The sequence below is a fragment of the Anticarsia gemmatalis genome, chromosome Z (assembly GCF_050436995.1).
Source record: "Anticarsia gemmatalis isolate Benzon Research Colony breed Stoneville strain chromosome Z, ilAntGemm2 primary, whole genome shotgun sequence".
NCBI lineage: Eukaryota > Metazoa > Arthropoda > Insecta > Lepidoptera > Erebidae > Anticarsia > Anticarsia gemmatalis.
Genome location: NC_134776.1, coordinates 12,197,186 through 12,217,416, shown reverse-complemented (window position 1 = coordinate 12,217,416; position 20,231 = coordinate 12,197,186). Strand labels below are relative to the sequence as shown.

General features: G+C 36.3%; 1 protein-coding gene and 1 long non-coding RNA gene across 2 annotated transcripts; both read left to right on the top strand.

Moving 5' to 3' along the window:
- The first annotated feature begins 444 nt into the window (after window positions 1–444).
- Aplip1 (JNK-interacting protein Aplip1) lies at window positions 445–9,560 on the top strand. Its single transcript, XM_076135153.1, has 8 exons — window positions 445–585; window positions 786–1,027; window positions 3,224–3,478; window positions 3,741–3,941; window positions 4,251–4,368; window positions 4,585–4,747; window positions 6,257–6,438; window positions 6,656–9,560. The coding sequence occupies exons 1-8, from the start codon at window positions 503–505 to the stop codon at window positions 6,726–6,728; spliced, it is 1,317 nt and encodes a 438-aa protein (XP_075991268.1). The 5' UTR covers window positions 445–502; the 3' UTR covers window positions 6,729–9,560.
- An 8,375-nt stretch (window positions 9,561–17,935) lies between these two features.
- LOC142986431 (uncharacterized) lies at window positions 17,936–19,664 on the top strand. Its single transcript, XR_012960367.1, has 2 exons — window positions 17,936–18,184; window positions 18,482–19,664. It is a non-coding gene; the product is annotated as an uncharacterized LOC142986431 (long non-coding RNA).
- The last annotated feature ends 567 nt before the right edge of the window (window positions 19,665–20,231 follow it).

Sequence of the window (20,231 nt, the reverse complement as noted above, 5' to 3'; positions counted from 1 at the left end):
ATATTGAAAATTTGTTTGTTTACGACGCGACACTTACAAAAAATATAATATGCCATAATCAAATAAAATTAACTTAATTGAAATGTTATTTTGATATTATATAATTAATTTTATCTATACAATAAAATCCTCATGTTTCAAAATTACGGTGCGCTGTCAAATTTTAATAGAACCAGTTTAAATCCTGAATCCTAAAATAAAACTAAATAACGAGTTGGATAAATGACATTTAACCCCTACCATTTCCATCAGACCCATGGACCCTTACGTGTTGAATGGGTTTCCCGCTGATGCATCATAGTAGGATAGTGGCATCGCACACATGCACACGTTGGGGCAACACATGGAAGCGCGAACCGTCGCGCGGTGGGGTGACACTGTCCACGCACTAGGGTTGTACATGCGCAATGCTCACTACTTCCCCTCACTCGGTCGATATAGTTGCGGGGGGCCAGTCGCGCATGCGACACTCTCTCTATCCAACAATCAGGTGTAAAGCGACATGGCTGATAGCGAGTTCGAAGAATTTCGCAGAGTATTTGATAGATTACCACAACACATAAAGGCCCCCACACCGTTTTATTCGTGAGTACATTCTCCATCAATTTTTTGTGCAGTTATTCATCCCCTTAGACAGAAATATGCCCCCGTACCAGACTAATCTGTCACGTGAACTCGGTACTAGGAACATCACGTCGCAGTAATATAACCAGTGCACGTGAATATTTAAATTAAATCAAAATCTGTGTGCGGTATAAGCCTTAAACATTTATTTATTATTGCAGACTAGTGCCAAATGTGGGATTGGAAGATGAATCACCGTCGTCAAAGAGTGAGGGATCGCCGGAGGATGAAAGAGGATGTGTTGGTGATACAGACGGACCCACCACGACAGTCAATGAAGGCATCGTGTCGCCCAACCACCAGGCAGATATGACAGAAGCGCAACGAAGCCCCCATCATCAATCATTCACAAACGGGGAGAGAAGAAGAAGAAAACTCCCCGAGATTCCAAAGAACAAGAAATGTGAGTAAAAGCTTCACGCCTCTTTTGTTTTGTATATTTTAGTTGTTCTATTGTTTATTTTCGTTTAGTACAAAGTCAAAGGTCGTCGGTCGATATAGTGTGCTCGCGCCTACCTTAATCTACATGTTGAGTTATTGCAACTGCGCTTTAGCGACTACTATTTCTTCAGGTACTACTGGATGTCTTAATGTGCCTATGCCGAATGTCCATTTATATTACTTGTGTTATCACGTGCTTTCTAACATGTTAGGGCCAAACTACAGTCATCATTCATCACTGTGAATTATAACTATTTTATTAGTAAATGAGTAACACAATTTATTGATTATTTTAACAACATTCAATAAACATAATTGTTATGATTAATGCTAACACTTTGTCATGATGTTTAATATTTATACACTAACTTGTTTGTGTTGAATCTTTAAACTGAATCTTTTATTCAATAATAAGATCTTTTCTGATCTTTATAATAAGACGCTGTCTCAAATAATGAATATCCAGAGCCATTTCAGTGTTTTAAAATTACTTAATTATACTGTAAAATCTAGCACATATTTTTATTTCAAAATGTTAGGAATCTAAAATATTATCTAACCAGTACATATTTATTGAAACAGAAGGAATTGAAATTAATATTATCAATAATGATCAACGTTTTGTGCGAAAGAACATAGAAAATCATCTAATTAGTGAAAAGTGAGGAATATATAAAAATATCAATTATTGTTGTTCTATAATAGCGTTAAAGTTATAATACAACTTAATCATGGTAAATATGTTGTAGACTGTAGTATTACAATTCTCACAGAAGCTTTTTTTATGAATTTACAAAAAGCATCACCTTTATTCTGCCCTTTACCTGTTATTTAAAAGAATTAATTTAATGATTTATCGGCTTTACGTCATTGGTTTTTTGTATCTTTTTATTTTTGGACTCAAAGCCTGACCCTTTCCTTATTCCGAAAAGAGAGCCTTGCCCAGTAGTGGGACAGTAACGGATTAATTAGATTTAGCCTACATCTTAAACAAATTTGGTTTCATTGTCTTAATTTAATGTCATAATCTTTACAGTACCTGTTTTTGGGTCTATTTTCATGGTATATAGAATTCCGCATACTACAAAATGTTTTTTTCCGTGACCACATTCAAATATTCAAATTCTGGTTGCTAAAAGTTAACACTTTCAATTAAAACCTTGCAAAAGGAGAATGGTTCAAAATCTTGGTTAGCATTTCAAGTGTAGGTACCTAGTGGTAAAGAATTTTATCATCATTCATTCATTTGGTGTTAATACAGCATATTTATATAGATTATACTCGCATTAAGTGAGTCTGGGGCTATAGCACATGATTTGCTTTTAAGAGGTAGCACATCATATTGTGGTCTAAAGTATAAAAATATCTAGTTATTAAAAGCACAGACTAAACTTAAATATGCCTATATTTTACTATCAGTTTTCTTAACATAATATGAAAGCGTTCTGTGACCATATTATTATTATTGTTGCATTAACATCATTGCTTAAATTACTGTCACAGTACTATTCCGCATTTTCAGAAAGACGATCAGCACACGTCGCTATAATTAAACTTCAAATTCTTTGAGAGTTAATTAATTAAACTGATGAGACAGTTACCTTGACATATACATAATCATCTTCAATATTGATTTTATGGAAACAGTCATAAAGATACACGATACATAAAGATAAATTTATTGCATAACTGTGTACATTGGATGTTACAATTGGTGCTGTATCAACAATTTATCCATAGCGGATGTTCATTTTTTGTACAACTTACAGCTAATTTTTATTATTTATATTTGGTATTAGTAGAAATACACATCTTATAAAAACATTTCATACCTACACAAAATAAGTAATAAAGGATGATCTAATCATATTTTTAGTTAAAGAATTCTTGTAAATTATTAAACACACAGTAGACTAACTATTTCTTTATTTATTATTTTTGAATATATTTCCGTGAAATCCATTAAACGAAACAAGCCCAAAACTTTTTAGTTACAGCGTTGATTCATATGACTCTTGATCCTATTTTATCAGGCACAAGTTTTTTGATTGCTCTCAGAATCTAGAATACATCAATATAAAGTCACGAAAACGAAATCATTAAAATAAATCATTATCAACCCGAATCGCGCTGCTGACGTCGTTTTAAATATTTTCAGCAAATATCTTAGCTTGCAACCAGCCAGCATCATTAGCAGACGAGTTGGGGGCTCTCACAGGACTACTCATCAGGCCAGGATGTCACGGCAGACCACTACTGGTCCTCAAATGCGGCTACTTGCTAGACGAAGACTCCAGTCCAGATTCAGAGAGGCTACAGAGCCTGGGTGACGTGGACAGCGGGCACAGTACTGCCCACTCACCAATCGACACAGGACCGAAGAGTATATCGCCGACGCCGTTACAACAAAATGGTTAGTTTGCTCACAATTGTAAAACAAAAAATATTTTATTTATCCATTATATAGGTCACGGGAACAAAGGATTTTCCAGAACAAATGTCTTTTAACTTTTGGCGTGGAAGACTAAACTGACACAACCGATAATTCATATTTAAATGAAAAATAGCCTTGTAAGATTTTTACGGTTTTTATTAAGTATATAATAAATTAATCAAATTTCTAACTTTTTATTCAAAAATATTGTTCTACAAGCTATTCCCTCGTCTCTTTCCAGTGTCACCATCATCAAGTTGCAGTATCAGTGGACTTAACTTCGCCGGCAACATGACCACAGTACCCCACAGTCAACTCGAGATGCTCGAAGCGACGCACAGAGGCCTACACAAATTCAACCCGAGACATCATGACGAAATTGAAGTCGAAATCGGAGACCCGATCTATGTGCAGAAGGAAGCTGATGATTTATGGTGTGAAGGTAAGAAATCATCAAAAAAAATTTTTAGCCCGTTATTGTCCCGGCAAGGGTCTCCTCCCAAACAAGGGAGATGTTAGGCCTTGAGTCCTCATGCTAGCCAAGTACGGGTTGGTGACATCGAACAACTTACATCAACCAAAAGATAAAAAAAATATGTTCTACTTGTCAAATATTATGCTTCAAAATTTTAAAATCAAAATTAAAACCCACTCATGTGCCCGATTGGATACCACGCAGTCTCCAACGAAATAAAAAAATACAGGATATATTTTTTTTTCTTGTGCTCACTCATTTGTTTAACGATTCCAGGAGTGAACCTGAGGACCGGACAGCAAGGAATATTTCCTTCAGCGTACGCCGTTGACATGGACTACAACGACTTCGACCCAGCAAACGCCAAAGTCAAACGAGAGCGGTATTTATTAGGGTACGTATATATTACCAAATACCAAGTCGTAAAATACTTTACCTTCGACACTATTTAATCCCAGAAGGCCAAAGATACAATTCAGTTTAGATAAAAACTCTAAACTTTAATCAATTCCGAGCACTTAAAGAATTTATAAGTATATAAAGTCATTACTAGAATTTCCTGTATGTGTTTAATAATTTATAACGTTCTAACATGATACTTTGTTCGTAGATACATGGGCTCGGTCGAGACATTGGCTCACAAAGGAACGGGCGTGGTCTGTCAAGCTGTGAAGAAAATTGTTGGAGAATGCAGTGGCGACCCCACAGTTCAGCCGTGCATTCTTGAAGTATCAGATCAAGGCCTTCGCATGGTGGATCGATCAAAACCAGACGTTAGTATTGTATTAATTCGATTTACTACGAATTTACAGGTGGTAGGTACTTGTGCCACTTGTGCGAATGGACAAACAGAATAACTTCTTGGAATAGAAATAGTTGTCATTTCGAAGTAACAAAACTTAATGTCCTCCAGAGTCCTCCTGACCGATATTTTACTACGGCAGCCAGTTTTATTGACAGTTTATTAACCAGCAAACTGTGCATGAATTTAAAATGTCCAATTGTGTGTGTTCTCTTAAACCTTACTCACATAGACCGGTGGGACAGAAAAACCGACACAACCAGTGAGAGGTCGGCCGTAAAAAACAAAACTTAATTATTTATTCAACATTAATATATTTCTTCTGAAAAAACTTATGCAGACATCATTCACTTCTTTACAAGAAGCTCAAGACTCAGTAAAAACCAGGGCACAACAGTTTTTAAACAAAGAAATTACGAAGACACGCTCGATATAAAGCAGCCCAAAAAAATATTATCCTAAATTTAAGCTTAAACACTTTATTTGTACAGTTGATTTACTTCCTTCAAACAAACAGTCTATAAATAAAACACCCTCGACCTTTAAATATTTTCCAGTTTATTTATCAATTAAAAACGAAATAAATCAGATCATGTTTGTGCAGAACACGGTTGAAAGAATAACGGCTATTTTTACAACTAGCTGACCCGCGCAACTTCGCTTGCGTCACCTAAGAGAATGGGTCAGAATTTTCCCCGTTTTTGTAACATTTTTCGTTGCTACTCCGCTCCTAATGACAGTAGCGTGATGTTATATAGCCTATAGCCTTCCTCGATAAATGGGCTATCTAACACTGAAAGAATTTTTCAAATCGGACCAGTAGTTCCTGATATTAGCGCGTTCAAACAAACAAACAAACAAACTCTTCAGCTTTATTATATTAGTATAGATAATTGCAAACATAGCAGAATTATGATTCATGGTTTTTGATAAACAAATAAAGATACCAGACTAGAAAATTTTCCCCGACGACACTAAATCATATGGTTTGTTTAGTTTTATTACTTTCAGTATAAATATCTTAAAGATCCAGCCAGTGAATGCCATCATAAACTTTCACGAAACTAGCGTTTAGCGCATAAATATTTTAAAATAGTGTTCCGTAAATGATGATGTATTCTCTTTTTTTAAGCTATAACTGCATACAACTCTTAATAACAGTAGTTATTATAAACCCCCACGTCATACTGATTTCATTGCTTTTCATTTTTGCAATTAATAATAATTCATCTTTATTAAGAGCGACAATCGAGTTAATTATTTAAAAAGTACTGCAACGTTAGTGACAGATCAGATTTTCATGGAAATTTTGTTGATAGCCAGTTGGTTGTCAACAATTGTAGTAACTCACCCCTCTCCGGTGTGCGTGGTACAAACAAAGAGTAAAATAAAAGTTAAGAGATGAAAATGAAACTTAAATATTATGATCTTTCTTGAAACTAAATATCATTTATTAATCCGATTATTTCTCAAATTTCAGAGAAATCGAAGCGGACCTTGCATCGACTACTTCTACTCATTGAAGAACGTATCGTTCTGTGCGTTCCATCCTCGCGATCACAGATACTTGGGCTTCATCACGAAGCATCCAACGCTGCAGAGATTTGCTTGCCACGTCTTCAGAGGACAGGAGTCCACGAGACCGGTTGCCGAAGCTGTAGGGTGAGTGACTTTTGTTCATGCTATGAACATGCGTACGTATTTAGGCTTGAACTATTATTCAAATGCCCCTTCAAAAATACAACAATATTGTAAAATCTGGTGTCCCTTAAACTAACTTTTTGGGCCGAAAGATGAAATTATATATTTTGTTAAGTTAACCAAATCTAATTAGATATGAACCGATACTATTCTAATAAGGAAAATTGTTACGTTTCAGGAGGGCATTCCAGCGATTCTATCAGAAATTCATCGAGACGGCGTATCCCATCGAAGATATTTACATAGAATAAACTTCAGCATACATATATTGTAGCGTCACCTGTGTACTAGCTTATTCGTTGTCGCAGGCATTAAAAGCAATTACTTGAAGGTTAGCAAATATATCAGTGTAATGTCTAACCAGTGCTAGAATGTCGATTATAATGTTTTTTTTTCAAAGCTGCGCTAGAAGCGATAGGCTTAAGAAAGTGTTGCTTTTAAAGCCTGCTACTCACAATCTTTGATATCATTGTTGATCGCTGTTAGCATCTCGCCTTCGAGTTTCTAGATACCGACTTCAAGAAGGTTTACTTATGATTTGTACGCGCATTATTTTAGACATTCTTCACTAGTACCATTTGTTTTTTTTACAAACCTTTCAGTAAAGAAACGAGCGGAACGAAATGTCATAAGTAAATCGGTCTGTAACTCAGAAACTGTGTTTCTATTATTATGATGTATTATATAAACTACTGTTTAGACAGACGTGGAAACTGTGGCTTCATGAGCCTATTTATTTAATGTAGCAAGAGCAGAACTTGAGAGAGACTTACTCAATGTAACTTTTATCATGAATGTAAACTTCACTTTAGCTGTAATCTTAATATTCTCAAATTCTATACACTTAGCGACAGACTGTAGGGTATCGTTCTAAGAGAAACATAGAAAATATATAAAATTCAGATGTCTAATTATTTTCACATAATACATACTAAGTAGAAGTTTCCGGTTGCAAATAGATCTTACATAATAATATACTATAAAATAATATAAGGATTTTAGAAAATGTCGTTAAGTGTTTGAATGACTAAAGTTAAAATACTGTGTATTGAACAATCTATTTCGTAATACTAAAAAACTTTTCGAAAAAATATAGAGGCCAATATGACAAAAATAAAGCTACAATCAGAAAATTCACATTCCGCAACGCAGAATAAATTGTACATGTCATTCCGATATAATAAATGACAATAAAAGACTAAATTGCATCAAAAATAACAAAACACTGACCCATAAAATTAGTCTAATTATATAAAATAAGATCTTCATGACCGCATTAAGATAAATGACAAAAGTATTGCGGTTTAATGGATGGCTACAACATACATTCATAATGCGACTGACAAATAAAAAAGACGTTATTGCAAATAGTAGATTACTTAGATAAGACACGAAGAAGTACAACGGTACAACAATTTACCACGCATCTCGGCGATTTACACATTTAAATACCTGTAATTAGAAATAAAATATCTAACCAGAAAAATCACTGCGAAAATAATCACGAACAATATTGAATGTTAGCACTTCTATTATTAAAATAAGAGATTAAGAACCTATAGAAAATGCCGATTTATACCATCATGTTATGTAGTTGTTGAATTCCAACTCCATCCACTGAGAAATAAAAAGTCGTAGTTAATGTTTACAATGTATTCAATTCAATCATTGCTCAAGAAGCAACTGAGCTTTACCAATATTAATTTCCAAATGCCTCCTAAAATGTTCATATCAATAAAGGTTATTATAGAATCATAATATCATTGAATTTCAACCACTGTGATATAGAAACAGTTGTTTTCTATAGGTGTATTACAGCATCGTTCGTTGAAGGTAGAAGTTGGATCGTATTTCATATACTACCTTAAGTATTACTATCAATATGCTTAATCGATTGTAACTATAATATTTGTAGCTATTTATATCGGTTAGGTGAATGTACAGACATGTGAGCACTTGACAATTCGTATTTAATTTAGTAGGTACTGATAGTCGCCATTGCTTGTGCAATGTTAACTAATTTATTCGCCATACACGTACCTACACCATTATATAGCGCTATATTTTTGATTGTAAATAGTTTTAATAGGAACGTTCACATTGCATTGGAGAAGCTCCATTCATCTTACTCTAAAAACCTTATTGAATGACGTAAGCACTTGACTTAATACTTTAATTAGGGTTTAGGTACGTAAAGTATCAATTTTATACTAAGTAGAGAACTACTATAAAGTAGGTTGTTGTAATCCTAAAGTGGCTATACACGGGGAACGTTTGCCGAAGAGTAGTTCGTGAACTAATTTCGTGAAATATACTTAATATTAAACTTCATTACGTCATTCCTTTCAATCATTCAATGTATCATTGCTATTATTCAGATTATTATAAGAATTATACTTATATCAGTGACGGATATTTATTCCAGAACGGGATTTCAGTACTATTAATGATTAGGAACATGTTTTGCAGATACGCTCTTAACTTTTGCTATAAATCTTTTTATTACTAACGGCCTTAAAATATTACTTAAAAAGGCCACACAGTAATATTATTTATAAGGTTTCCACTGTAAAGTACTACCATGTTTATAATAATAATTGTATGAATTGATACATAATTTTTTAAATACCTGCTCTCAAACACTTTTAATATTTCATACATGTATGTCACTAATGATGAATGTTGTAGGAACAAGACACCAATCAAAATAATATACCTAATACTCAAATAATAGGTTTAATTTTAATAAAAATTGATTCTGTTACAAAACAATTAATTATGAAATAAAAATATCAGTAATTATAATTCTTTATAACTCCATTCTTCACTGCAATGTGAACATCCGAATCTTGTAAATAGATAAATCAACAGCAAAAAGCAAAGTATATAAGAAATGAATGAATGCTGTGACTGTGACTCAACCAAAACTAAAAAAAAAATATTATTTATTTTTCCAATAAATGTCATAGCGTATTCGACATAATATTGCGTAAGGCATTAAATAATAATTATATTATTATTTGGGACTGATTGTCTAGCGTTTTATTTTAAATAATTTACTATAATAAAAATGAGTCAATACTGCAAAACAACCCTTTTATTTAACACACCCTTTGTTAAGATGACCCTTGCTTCCCGCTTTACAGTCGGGAGATCAATATAGGGCTACCCCTGTTCTTTATATTGATCTCATCTATCAGCCAGGAGTAATAACGGTTTGTATTTCATTACATTATTGAACAAGAAATAAGAAATAAATTGCGATATAAGTAATTATATTATTATGTAGCAGGGTACTGTACGCACTACTTAAATTTGTGTAATTTCTTAAAACATTTTTATTAAGGTCTCTGCTTTTATTTTATATTAGATTTGTTGCTGTATTCAGACGCACAACATTATTTGGTGCGTACCTACACACTGTCGCATTTTTGTGTACTTACTTATATGTTTTTCGCCTCTTTGCTCTTATCGTTGTTCACAGTAATGTAGAAGTAATTCCTTGTCATCGAATTCAAATCTCAACTACTTACTATTACAAAGAAAGCAGATTTGGCATGTAACCGTGAAAGATAATAGGAAAGGTTAGATAGGTTTCAACACTTCTGAATAAATTTTGGATAAAAATTACTGTTCATACGCTTGCAAAACAGAAGACGCGTCTTCGACGTGACGCATTTTCTTATGGTTATTCGATACTTATCCATAGGGAATGAAAGTGAAACTGACCCTAAAATTTTTTATGCAAGTTTTAGAGTTCTATTATCCTGACTGCGCTGAGCTCCTGCTATGAACATGATTTTTTAAAGAATTTATTCTTTGTATAATTTATTATACTATGGCAGCAAAATTTACTGATGATATTCCCTAACTTTTTAATAAACTTTAAATTGTTAGATTCTTCGCCTGCTCCTAACAGTACTCAATTTCTTACTTTCCTGTCGGTTTTTTTTGTTTAGTATTTATATGGAAACAATTAAATTTGTAAACACTTAAAGTAGTCGTTGAATTTCGTTAGGGTTCATATAATATTATTAATTCAAGTTTGGCTATTTAATAAAAATGTTTTTTTTAAGCGCTCACAGAACAACGCCATCTATTACGCCACAAAACACGCACATAAAGTGTAAACGAAAGTGTGAGTATTATTTAAGCGCTTTAAGCTTATTTAAACGTAAAAACATGGTTAATTTATTGGTCAAACAACATTCCTTTAACACATTTATTTAAGAGAGGTACTTTTAATTGACTAAAATGCGAGTTTAAAGTTTCTGTAAACTTTTATTTTCTTTAACGACAACTAGATGTCACTATGGAAGATTTTTAGTTTACTTTTTACAGTATAGATGGCGTAGCTATGCGACGAGGAAATGCATAAAAAGTTTTTACGACAGTTTGTAAAGTTTTGGAAAGTTCTAAAACAGCATTAAAAAGTGGTTTTAAGTATACATTTGCCCAAAATAAGTTTATTAACGGTAAATATGATTTTCCTGAGAGATCTAAACAACTTTTAAAGCATTATAATCACTATTTTTATAAACAGTTCTTGGGGTGCGGTGCCTTGGTGCTACCGTACGACAAACACGATAGGCATCTATTTCTTGGTAAATAAAAACACTTGTGAGCTTGTTTTGTACAAAAAAAATAATTTCCTCTACTTTGGTGAAGTTTGCTAATAACTTTTTGTTAGTGTCAAATAGTAGATAAAAGTAAAATAGACATGACAATGACATGTTTATTACAAATAGGAATGCCCAAAATTATTAAGAGTGGTAGTCCAATCCGAAAAACAGAAACATTTTAAGACTTTTTAATTTTCGTAGTAAACGTCCAGCTTTCTATAGTAATGAGAGAACTTCAAACCCATTTGTCAGCAAACGGTGGGTCGGATCAAAAGAACTCAAGGGGCAATAAGTGCTTATTTTTATCCAATCTATACGATAAAAAACTTATTATTAATTAACATTTTTATAAATTTACTGATGATATTCCCTTAGCTTTTAATAAACTTTAAATTGTTAGATTTAAAGTTAGATTTAGAGGCCCTTGCCCTGCAGTGGGACAATATGGGCTGATAAATAAAAAATAAATAACATTTTTGGAAATATTCGAAAAAAAAAGTTCTAGTATCCTTGCGTACCCTTTGCTACACTCCATCCGAATAGTCGTATGTACGAAGCTTCACATCTTTTTAATACTTGACTAATTGCCAATACAAATTGAAAAGGTGGCAGCAAGTTTTGATCTCCATTCAGCATGGTACCATTAAAAGGGGATTTTAGTATTTTGTAAAGCAAAAGCATTTTTTTAGTGCACTTTAATACTCTTATGGGGTTGGTCTGAATAGTAAGTTGCAAAAGAATGTCGTGTCCTATTAAAAGAAACTATATCTTAAAAAAAAAAATGCTTTCTTGAAGTCGGTTAAAAAATAAGTGAATGATAGTTTTTTTTTGTTTAAGTAAGTTGTGAAAAGTGTAGGTACTTAATTGGCGCCCATAGCCAGTTGCGCTCACCGGTTGGTAAGTGATCTGTGGGTTAAGTAACCCTTGGCGCAGTCATTCCATAGATGGGTGACCGCATAGTGGTATTTGAACAGGGCGTCTCCGTGCTTCGGATGGCACGTAAAAAGTCGGTCCCGGTTGTTATCTACTGCGATACCAGTCGTTAAGCCACGTCAAAGGCCTTCGGGCCGCTTGAACAACTTTGACACCAGGTTGACCACTAACCATACGATGAAGAAGACTTAATTGTTATACTAACTTATTATTATGGAAATTCATCCATATTTTACTTGAATAGGAACGTTCAATTAAAAGGATACGGAGTATCGTCACACTTCCAAACTTATTTTTATGAATGAAAACTTCACAATTTTTTATTTAAGACTGTGGCTGTAATACTATAAATAGATTATTGTTTGGAAACAATGAACAGTTCTTACTCTGAACTTGTCGTTCATAAATATGAGCTCCAAAATTTAAATATGGGGGAAGAAAGTAGTGCATTGGTTAAGATGGTGGTCTTGCCACAGAGTCGGGAGGTCGTTGGTTTGATGCTCATAAGGGTTTCATGTTTACAAGTTTCTGATGCCGTCAAGTTGATTTTTAAATTTTCTCATGACGCCAAAGCACTTTAAAGCGCGGGAGTTTATTTTTAAAAAGTGTACCTTAGCAATGAAGTATCTCAATTTCATTTTTACTTTACTAATGACTTTTTACACTCAAGTTGCAGGAGGCAGTCCAGGCACTAGGCAGTAAGATAATGCCTTAAGCTTAGACCTTGACGAATTTATAAGTATGGGGATAAACTAACAGTGGAGTGTCTATATCTTTAAACGTGGACAAAGATAGTTATCTAAGCGAAATTGCTACACTTTCTTTTTTGTAAAATTGCCTTTTGTTTCCACGGTACATATTTTTGGGTACCATGGGGATTTTTACTCTGTATCAAAACCGTTATTAGGGTTCCGTGTCCAAAGGGCAAAAATGGGACCCCATTACAGAAATTTCGCTGTCTATCTGTGTGACATGATGACCCGTTATAGTTAAACAGGTAACTTTTGCCAGTTATATAAATAACGCTTCTTGCGCCAACTTTTTTCAGAGGTTTTTTCAAAATCAATAGTTTAAAAGATTTCAAAGTGCTAAAATGGCCCCCCTCTCTAACTTTTAAAATACCATAGTTAAAAATCTATAAGAAATATGTGTTATACATCTCACATGCATACATAATGTCACAGTTTTTTTCCAAAGGGGTAGGCAGAGACCAAAGAACGCCACTTGCTAAATTCCTCACGAACTTGCCTTGCCACATTCACATCCATGTATCAATAAATACTTTCAACGAAACTTGGTTTAAACAAGATACAGTCAGCAGTTATGGAGAGTGGAGACAGATTTTATTTCGAAAATCGCAAGGTATAACTTTGTTATACAAACGCTACCAAAAGAGGGATTTTTTTTGCTGGCAAATAAAATGTTATAATTTTGTCTACTTAGTTTAAATTCCGCAAATAACACGGTATTATTAGAACTAGTGGTCGCCCAATAGTCGAAATTCGACTATAATTAATTTAAAATATAAGTTATTTAATATAAAAATATACTGGTATGACATTTAGTAAGACCTCAGTAAACATATAAAATGGTACTCTATGTCTATGTCAGTACCTCAATTCTGTGCCACTATCGACTACCGACACAACCGGCTAGCTATCGAATTTTGACATTTAGAATGTACTGCCAAAATGTTTCCTACGACACCCGCCAGAGGCGCTGATCAGATTTTCATACAAAATTTCTCGATGACAGTTCGGTTGTCGGTAGTCGATAGTAGTAGAGAATCGAGGCACAGTACCTTGATTCTGTACAACTATCGAGTACCGACAACCGGCTAGCTATCGAAGTTTTGACATTTAGAATGTACTGCCAAAATGTTTCCTACGACACCCGCAAGAGGCGCTGATCCGATTTTCATACAAAATTTCTCGATGACAGTTCGGTTGTCGGTAGTCGATAGTAGTAGAGAATAGAGGCACTGTGCTCTATGTATATAGTCAAATGTCAAATGCATGGTAGTGAGTGTAATGTTTTATTTATTGATTTAGTGTATTATAATATAAGCATAATTATTAAAAAATATTAGCTACTCCTACACATAAAATGTAAGTATGCCAAATTTCATACTTCTGCGTCCGCGCGTTTTTGGTGAAAAGCGGTCCAAAGTTTTTGCTTCACGTATTAATATTGTTAGAGGAAGAAAAAGAAATGCCATATGTATTAGAGGAAGTAAAAGAAATGTGACGTTGGTCACGTGACCGAGTCCATAAAAGGGCTGCGAGCTCATTCTGAGCTCTCTTTTCCATAGGATTCACTAGCTAAGGGGTACCTCTGCCCGTTTGAATGGTCACGCTGTATTTTTCTCATTATTTATTTGTCTGTAATTGATTTTTGAAGTGATTCAGTTTGTATGTGTAAAGAGCTTGTTAATTTGCTAAAGATTGTGACTTATAGTAAAACTGTTCTATGTGTTTAGTATTTTCTTTTATTTGCTTCCACTTCTGGTTATCCTAAAATCAGAAGTGGGATACACCATACGCCTTCTATTCCGCTCTGACCATTGAATACGGCAGTTTGACATTTCTTTTGACATTTTCGGTTATGAGATTTTACAAAAGCGTATTTTATTGTTATAAATACGGATTACGTGAGTTATTGAGCTACATGTAAGTATCGTGTACTTCAGTGAGATCTGGTGAGTATTCCAAACTTATTCTTGTGCACAACATCGCTATTGAAGCTAAATGTCTTAAACTTTCGCTTGCTTGGTTATAAAGAAAAATGTTGTAAATATGCCCAATAACGGTTGTGAAAGCAGGAGCCGCCCTGGAAGACCCGAGTTGCGCTGTCATTGGTGTGATTTACGCTCTAGAAATGGCGAGTTCTGTTTTAGAAGTTGCGATATGTGTTGCGGCTGTCATAATTCAATGGCGGACCATATGTTTCTCTAATTCACCTACTAATTCAACAAATTTAACATGTTCTAGATCGTTTGTCGATGTCTATGATGGTTGAGGAACAATAGCGTACGCCTTGCGAGCCGACGGCTGCCAATGTGTGCCAACATGCAACTCCATCGCTGCAATTACTGCGGCTGCGGCAGCGCGCGTGCATGACGCAAGCACGATTGGGTGTGGTGCAGTGCTTCTTCAGGTTCATGAAAACGGACTCAAGCGAGTGGTTGGCTATATTAGTAAGCGAATTTAGGGAGCGGTGTTTTGATACCATTCGTGTGAGCTCGAGACTCTAGTAGCTGTTAAGATCTTGCAGCAGTACAGACATTATTTAGGCTGTATTCTCTTCAAAGTGGTTACTGACCGTAATGCACTTAAGTTCACGCAACAGAAAAATAAATCTATTGCTACGTGTTGCCGGATAGTGGATGTATTTACATGATTTTAACTTAACCCTGGAGTACCGTAAGGGTAAAGGACATGAATGTCACGCGCAGACTATTTTAGTCGTAAACCAGTTAATGTTTAGTCTTCTTAGAGTCTTCCACGATGAATATGGACTTTAGAGATTGTTAGAAATCATTTTTGATTCCCTTGCTTAAGATCATATTTGTGCAGACATACACAAATCGTTGTCTTATTTGTTAAACGCATAGAAAGGTACCGAGTGCTCCACAACAACCAATACACTCTTGGTAGAAACCTTATGTCTCTTAGACATACATAGTTCATGCAGATGTATAAGGTCCTCTACCTCAATCAAATGGTTATCGATATGTTTTGATTGTAATAGATGCTTTTTAGGGTTCTTTACCCAAAGGGTAAAACGGGACCCTATTGCAAAGCCTGCGCTGTCTATTTGTCTCCAGGCAGTATCTCGTAATTAGATCAGTAATATTTGTGTGAAAGAGTAACAAACATGCATACATACGTTCATACGTACATGCATACATACACGCATTCTCACAAACTTTCGCGTTTATAATATTAGTAGGATGGTGGTACGGAACCCTTCTTGCGCGATTCTGACTTGTATAATAATATAGCCGGTTCTTAAAAAATATTATTCGCTGTGTCCTGTGCTTGGCTAAGGGCACTAGTGAGTTAAAGCGACTCTTTACAAATGCTGTTTCTTTATTCGGTACACCAGAATTAATAGTAACAGACTGTGGTAGAATGTTTCAAAGTTCAGTGTTTTCGAAATGTGTATCAGAGTTAGGTAACGATTCATATGTCATTATACCGGAGATGCATCATTTAAACAGGCAGGTACAACTTTGTCGTTGAACGTTACTGAACGTGATCGTAAACATTGTAATTATCGTCGAGATGAGTGGGCAGACATGTTGATCCTTAGCTACTGCGACGAAAGTAAAGAACCCTACAGCAATATCACATGATGCGACGGGCTCCATACCTGGCCTGTCGTGGGACGAGGGGCGGACGAGCCTCCTGTGCGATGGAGATCAACTCGGTTCGTCATGAGGTTTTGTTGACAAAAGACTTGAGCTAGCTGTCCACGGTCCATGATGAACGTTGACTATGGATTGAGTTATTAGTGTTTAAAAAATAGGGCAGTATGTGTCATCATTGGCCTGTGTTCATCTATTGCAGATGATTCAGGTGGCGTCAGATAGAGGAATGAATTAGTAATGAGGGAACATCTTCGTTCGTGACTTAAAAATGTCGTGGTGTCCGTTTATGTGCTATCTTGTTGAGCCAGGTGCTGTCGTGAGTAGTGACGCCGTCAGCTAGTGTCCTTTTCCATGCATTATGTTCCTCAGCTTGGCTCTCCCAGGTCAAGTGATCAATGCCAAATGATGCCATGTCGCGCTTGGCGCTGTCCTTATAACGTAATATGGGTAATATGACGGTCCGACAGGTCTTTTAGCATCAGCTATTTCACCGAGCGATATTTTTCTAGGCAAACGAGAAACGTCCATCCGATGCACGTGTCCTAGCCAACGAAAGTGTCTTTGTTTTAGTAAAGCCATGACACTAGGTAGCTTAGCGATAGCAAGTACCTTGCCGTTTGTAACCTTATCCTCCCATTTAATGCCCAAGATTTTGCGAAGACAGCGCATGTGAAAGTTATTGAGCTTTCGTTCCTGCTTAGCATATGATGTCCACGTCTCAGCTCCGTACAAGAGTATGCCTAAGACGCAAGCTTGGTAAACAAGCATTTTTGTGCGATTTGTCAGATGTTTGTTGCTCGGAGAAGCCTTGCCTATAGGGATGTTAATCTCATCATCGAGAGGGACATTGCCTGATACTACGGAACCTAGGTAACAGAATGTATCTACAACCTCTAGAGGCGTGCCGTTTAAATAGATGGTAGGTTTTGTGGTAACGCCTTGTGCCATCACGACAGTCTTTTTTGCGTTGATAGACATAGAGAAAATTTGGCATGCATTTGAAAATTTGTCCACAATGTTCTGTAGTTCTTCTGGTGTGGAAGAGACAAACGATGCATCATCAGCAAATAAGAGAGTGTCAACAACTGTATGTGTATAGTAGCAGTTTTAACTGTCTCTGTGGCGCAGTGGCTATGGTCGCCACGCCGCTATCATTTTGACGAGAGATTGTGAGTTCAATCCCCACACAGAACAATTATTTGTGCTATGCACGATTAGTGGTTTTGAGTCCAGTTATACTTTGTGACCGTTGTTTGAATGTTTGCAAAAGTCCCCGTGACACAAGAGTAATTCTTAATGCGGGAGTTGTCTTTTAAAAAAGAACTCAGTAGGATAACTAGTCCATCGTGTTCATATCCATCACGGACGGACGCGGACCAGCTCGCGCACGAAACTCCATCGGAAGGGTCTTGTCATAATCATAAGTCATAATAATTTAGTAATTGTTAATTGTTATTACAGCCGCAGTTGCTGCGATGATAGTACTTTCATTTTGGAATGAAGATTTACACAGACCAACGCGTACCGTTGAAAGAGCCCTGTCTGTGTGCGTTGCCGTCTGTGGTCGTCGGCTGTGAGTGATCCAGAGAACCACGTACCGTGGCAGTCCAGCGTAAGAAAGATGGGTGTCCGTGTGGCGGCTGTCCTTGCGGCACCGTGTGGGCCGTGCGCCCCTGCGGTCCTTCTGGACCGTGCTGCCTGTGTGGCTCAGGCGGTCAGTGCAAACCGAGGTGGAGTGGCTAATTGCGGTTATGCGGCTTTGTCTTCGTTCGGAAGTTGTGTGAGTGTCGTCACTGTACACGATGTAAGCCTGATTGAGCGACTGATCGACGCTATACTTTTTGGTCAACACCACAGATGATAAAAGTCATGTTTTATCTGGTAAAGAGTCAATGCTATTTTCCTGCTTGTGTATTATTTTCTGGTAACGGAGGTAATGTAAGGTATGGTAAGGTGTGAGGTATTCTGGTAATGATGGTAAATAATTATGGCTACAGCTTAGTTTGATACCTACTGTGCTACGAGTAGGATTTCATCATCTATAGAATGACCGCGCCAAGGTTTGTTTGACCTACAGATCGTTTACCGACCGGTGAGCGCAACTGGCTCGCCTCGTGATGACTGGAGTGACAACGTGTTTGTCTCGCAATGGTGGTTGCGAGTGGATGGCTGATGCGGCGTTCTAGATGACCTGATGAGAAGTGCTTTCCTCGCATTGCTGGTTGCGAGTGGCTGGCCGAAGCGGTTTCCCGGATGACATCTTGGCGTTTGGCTGCTGTCTACGTCTGCTGTTGTTGTGTGAAGCGAACGTGCCTCTGTCTATATCTTCCCTCGGTGTGATGACCTGAGGTGGTACCCAGTAATTGGTGGTGGTGAGAAATATGCGAGTGGCCTCTATTTCTCACACCGGAGATAGCGAACGCAGTGCTTCCTCTCTGTGGTTTGTTTTGACTTTATAGACTTTATTGTGTGTGACTTTATTGACTTTATTATGTATGACTTTATGACCTTGTATATGACTTTGTATATGACTTTGTATATGACTTTGTGTTTGGCTTTGTGTTTGGCTTTGTGTGGCTTTGTGTGGCTTTGTGTGTGGCTTTGTGTTTGACTTTGTGTACGGCTTTGTGTACGACTTTGTGTACGACTTTGTGTACGACTTTGTGTACGACTTTATTGTGTATAACTATATGTCTAAAACAAAATAGATTTTGTCTTCATTGTTTTACAACTGGTGTTATGTTCTCAGATGATGTCAAGGTGACCTGAAATCAACGTCTGGGCTAGCTGCCACGTACGAGAGATTGACTAGGCCTATGCCTAGCACCTCCGTAGCTGCGGAGCCCCTGCGGTGCCCCTGCGGTGCCCCTGCGGTGCCCCTGCGGTGCCCCTGCGGATCCCCTGCGGAGCCCCTGCGGTGCCCCTGCGGAATCTAAGAGGAGTCCGAGAACGTCCTCCTGTCAGGAGAGGCCGTGTTAGAGGAAGAAAAAGAAATGCCATATGTATTAGAGGAAGTAAAAGAAATGTGACGTTGGTCACGTGACCGAGTCCATAAAAGGGCTGCGAGCTCATTCTGAGCTCTCTTTTCCATAGGATTCACTAGCTAAGGGGTACCTCTGCCCGTTTGAATGGTCACGCTGTATTTTTCTCATTATTTATTTGTCTGTAATTGATTTTTGAAGTGATTCAGTTTGTATGTGTAAAGAGCTTGTTAATTTGCTAAAGATTGTGACTTATAGTAAAACTGTTCTATGTGTTTAGTATTTTCTTTTATTTGCTTCCACTTCTGGTTATCCTAAAAATATAATGTGTGTGTGTGAATTGAGTGAGCACCCTAAATAAAATTTAATAATATATACTAGTCATTTAGTAAAAGGTGTGAAACAATTGTAAAAACAATCTTACAATTTGTAAAAAGATAAAACATGAGATATATCAGTTAGTGAATGCTCACTCAGTTCGCACATACGACCACCCTGAATCTCAGAACGTATGAAGAATTCATGTAAGATTTATGGTGTGTGTGTGAATTGAGTGAGCACCCTAAATAAAATTATGTCCGTAAGGATTGAGGAGCCACATCAGATTTTTAAAATCTGATTTTACCATTATTTAGCAGCAAGGAAGCTGATTTTGCAGCACGAATTCTAGATTTAGCAGCAAGATATATAACTAGATATATTAATGCAAAAGTGGCTCCTCAATCTAAACGTTTAAATTGAGGAGCCACCTATAACTCGGTAAATAATAGATGAATATTTTTGAAAATTTTGTATCATTTAGCAGCAATTTTGCATATTACCGTCTACAAATTTCGCTTCTGTGGC

What these genes read in the sequence shown, in the direction of transcription:
- Aplip1 (XM_076135153.1), top strand. Translation starts at nt 503, where the DNA reads ATGGCTGATAGCGAGTTCGAAGAATTTCGCAGAGTATTTGATAGATTA. An exon ending in GCCCCCACACCGTTTTATTC is followed by an intron (nt 586 to 785) that starts GTGAGTACATTC and finishes TTATTATTGCAG; the next exon opens with ACTAGTGCCAAATGTGGGAT. An exon ending in TGGATCGATCAAAACCAGAC is followed by an intron (nt 4,748 to 6,256) that starts GTTAGTATTGTA and finishes CTCAAATTTCAG; the next exon opens with AGAAATCGAAGCGGACCTTG.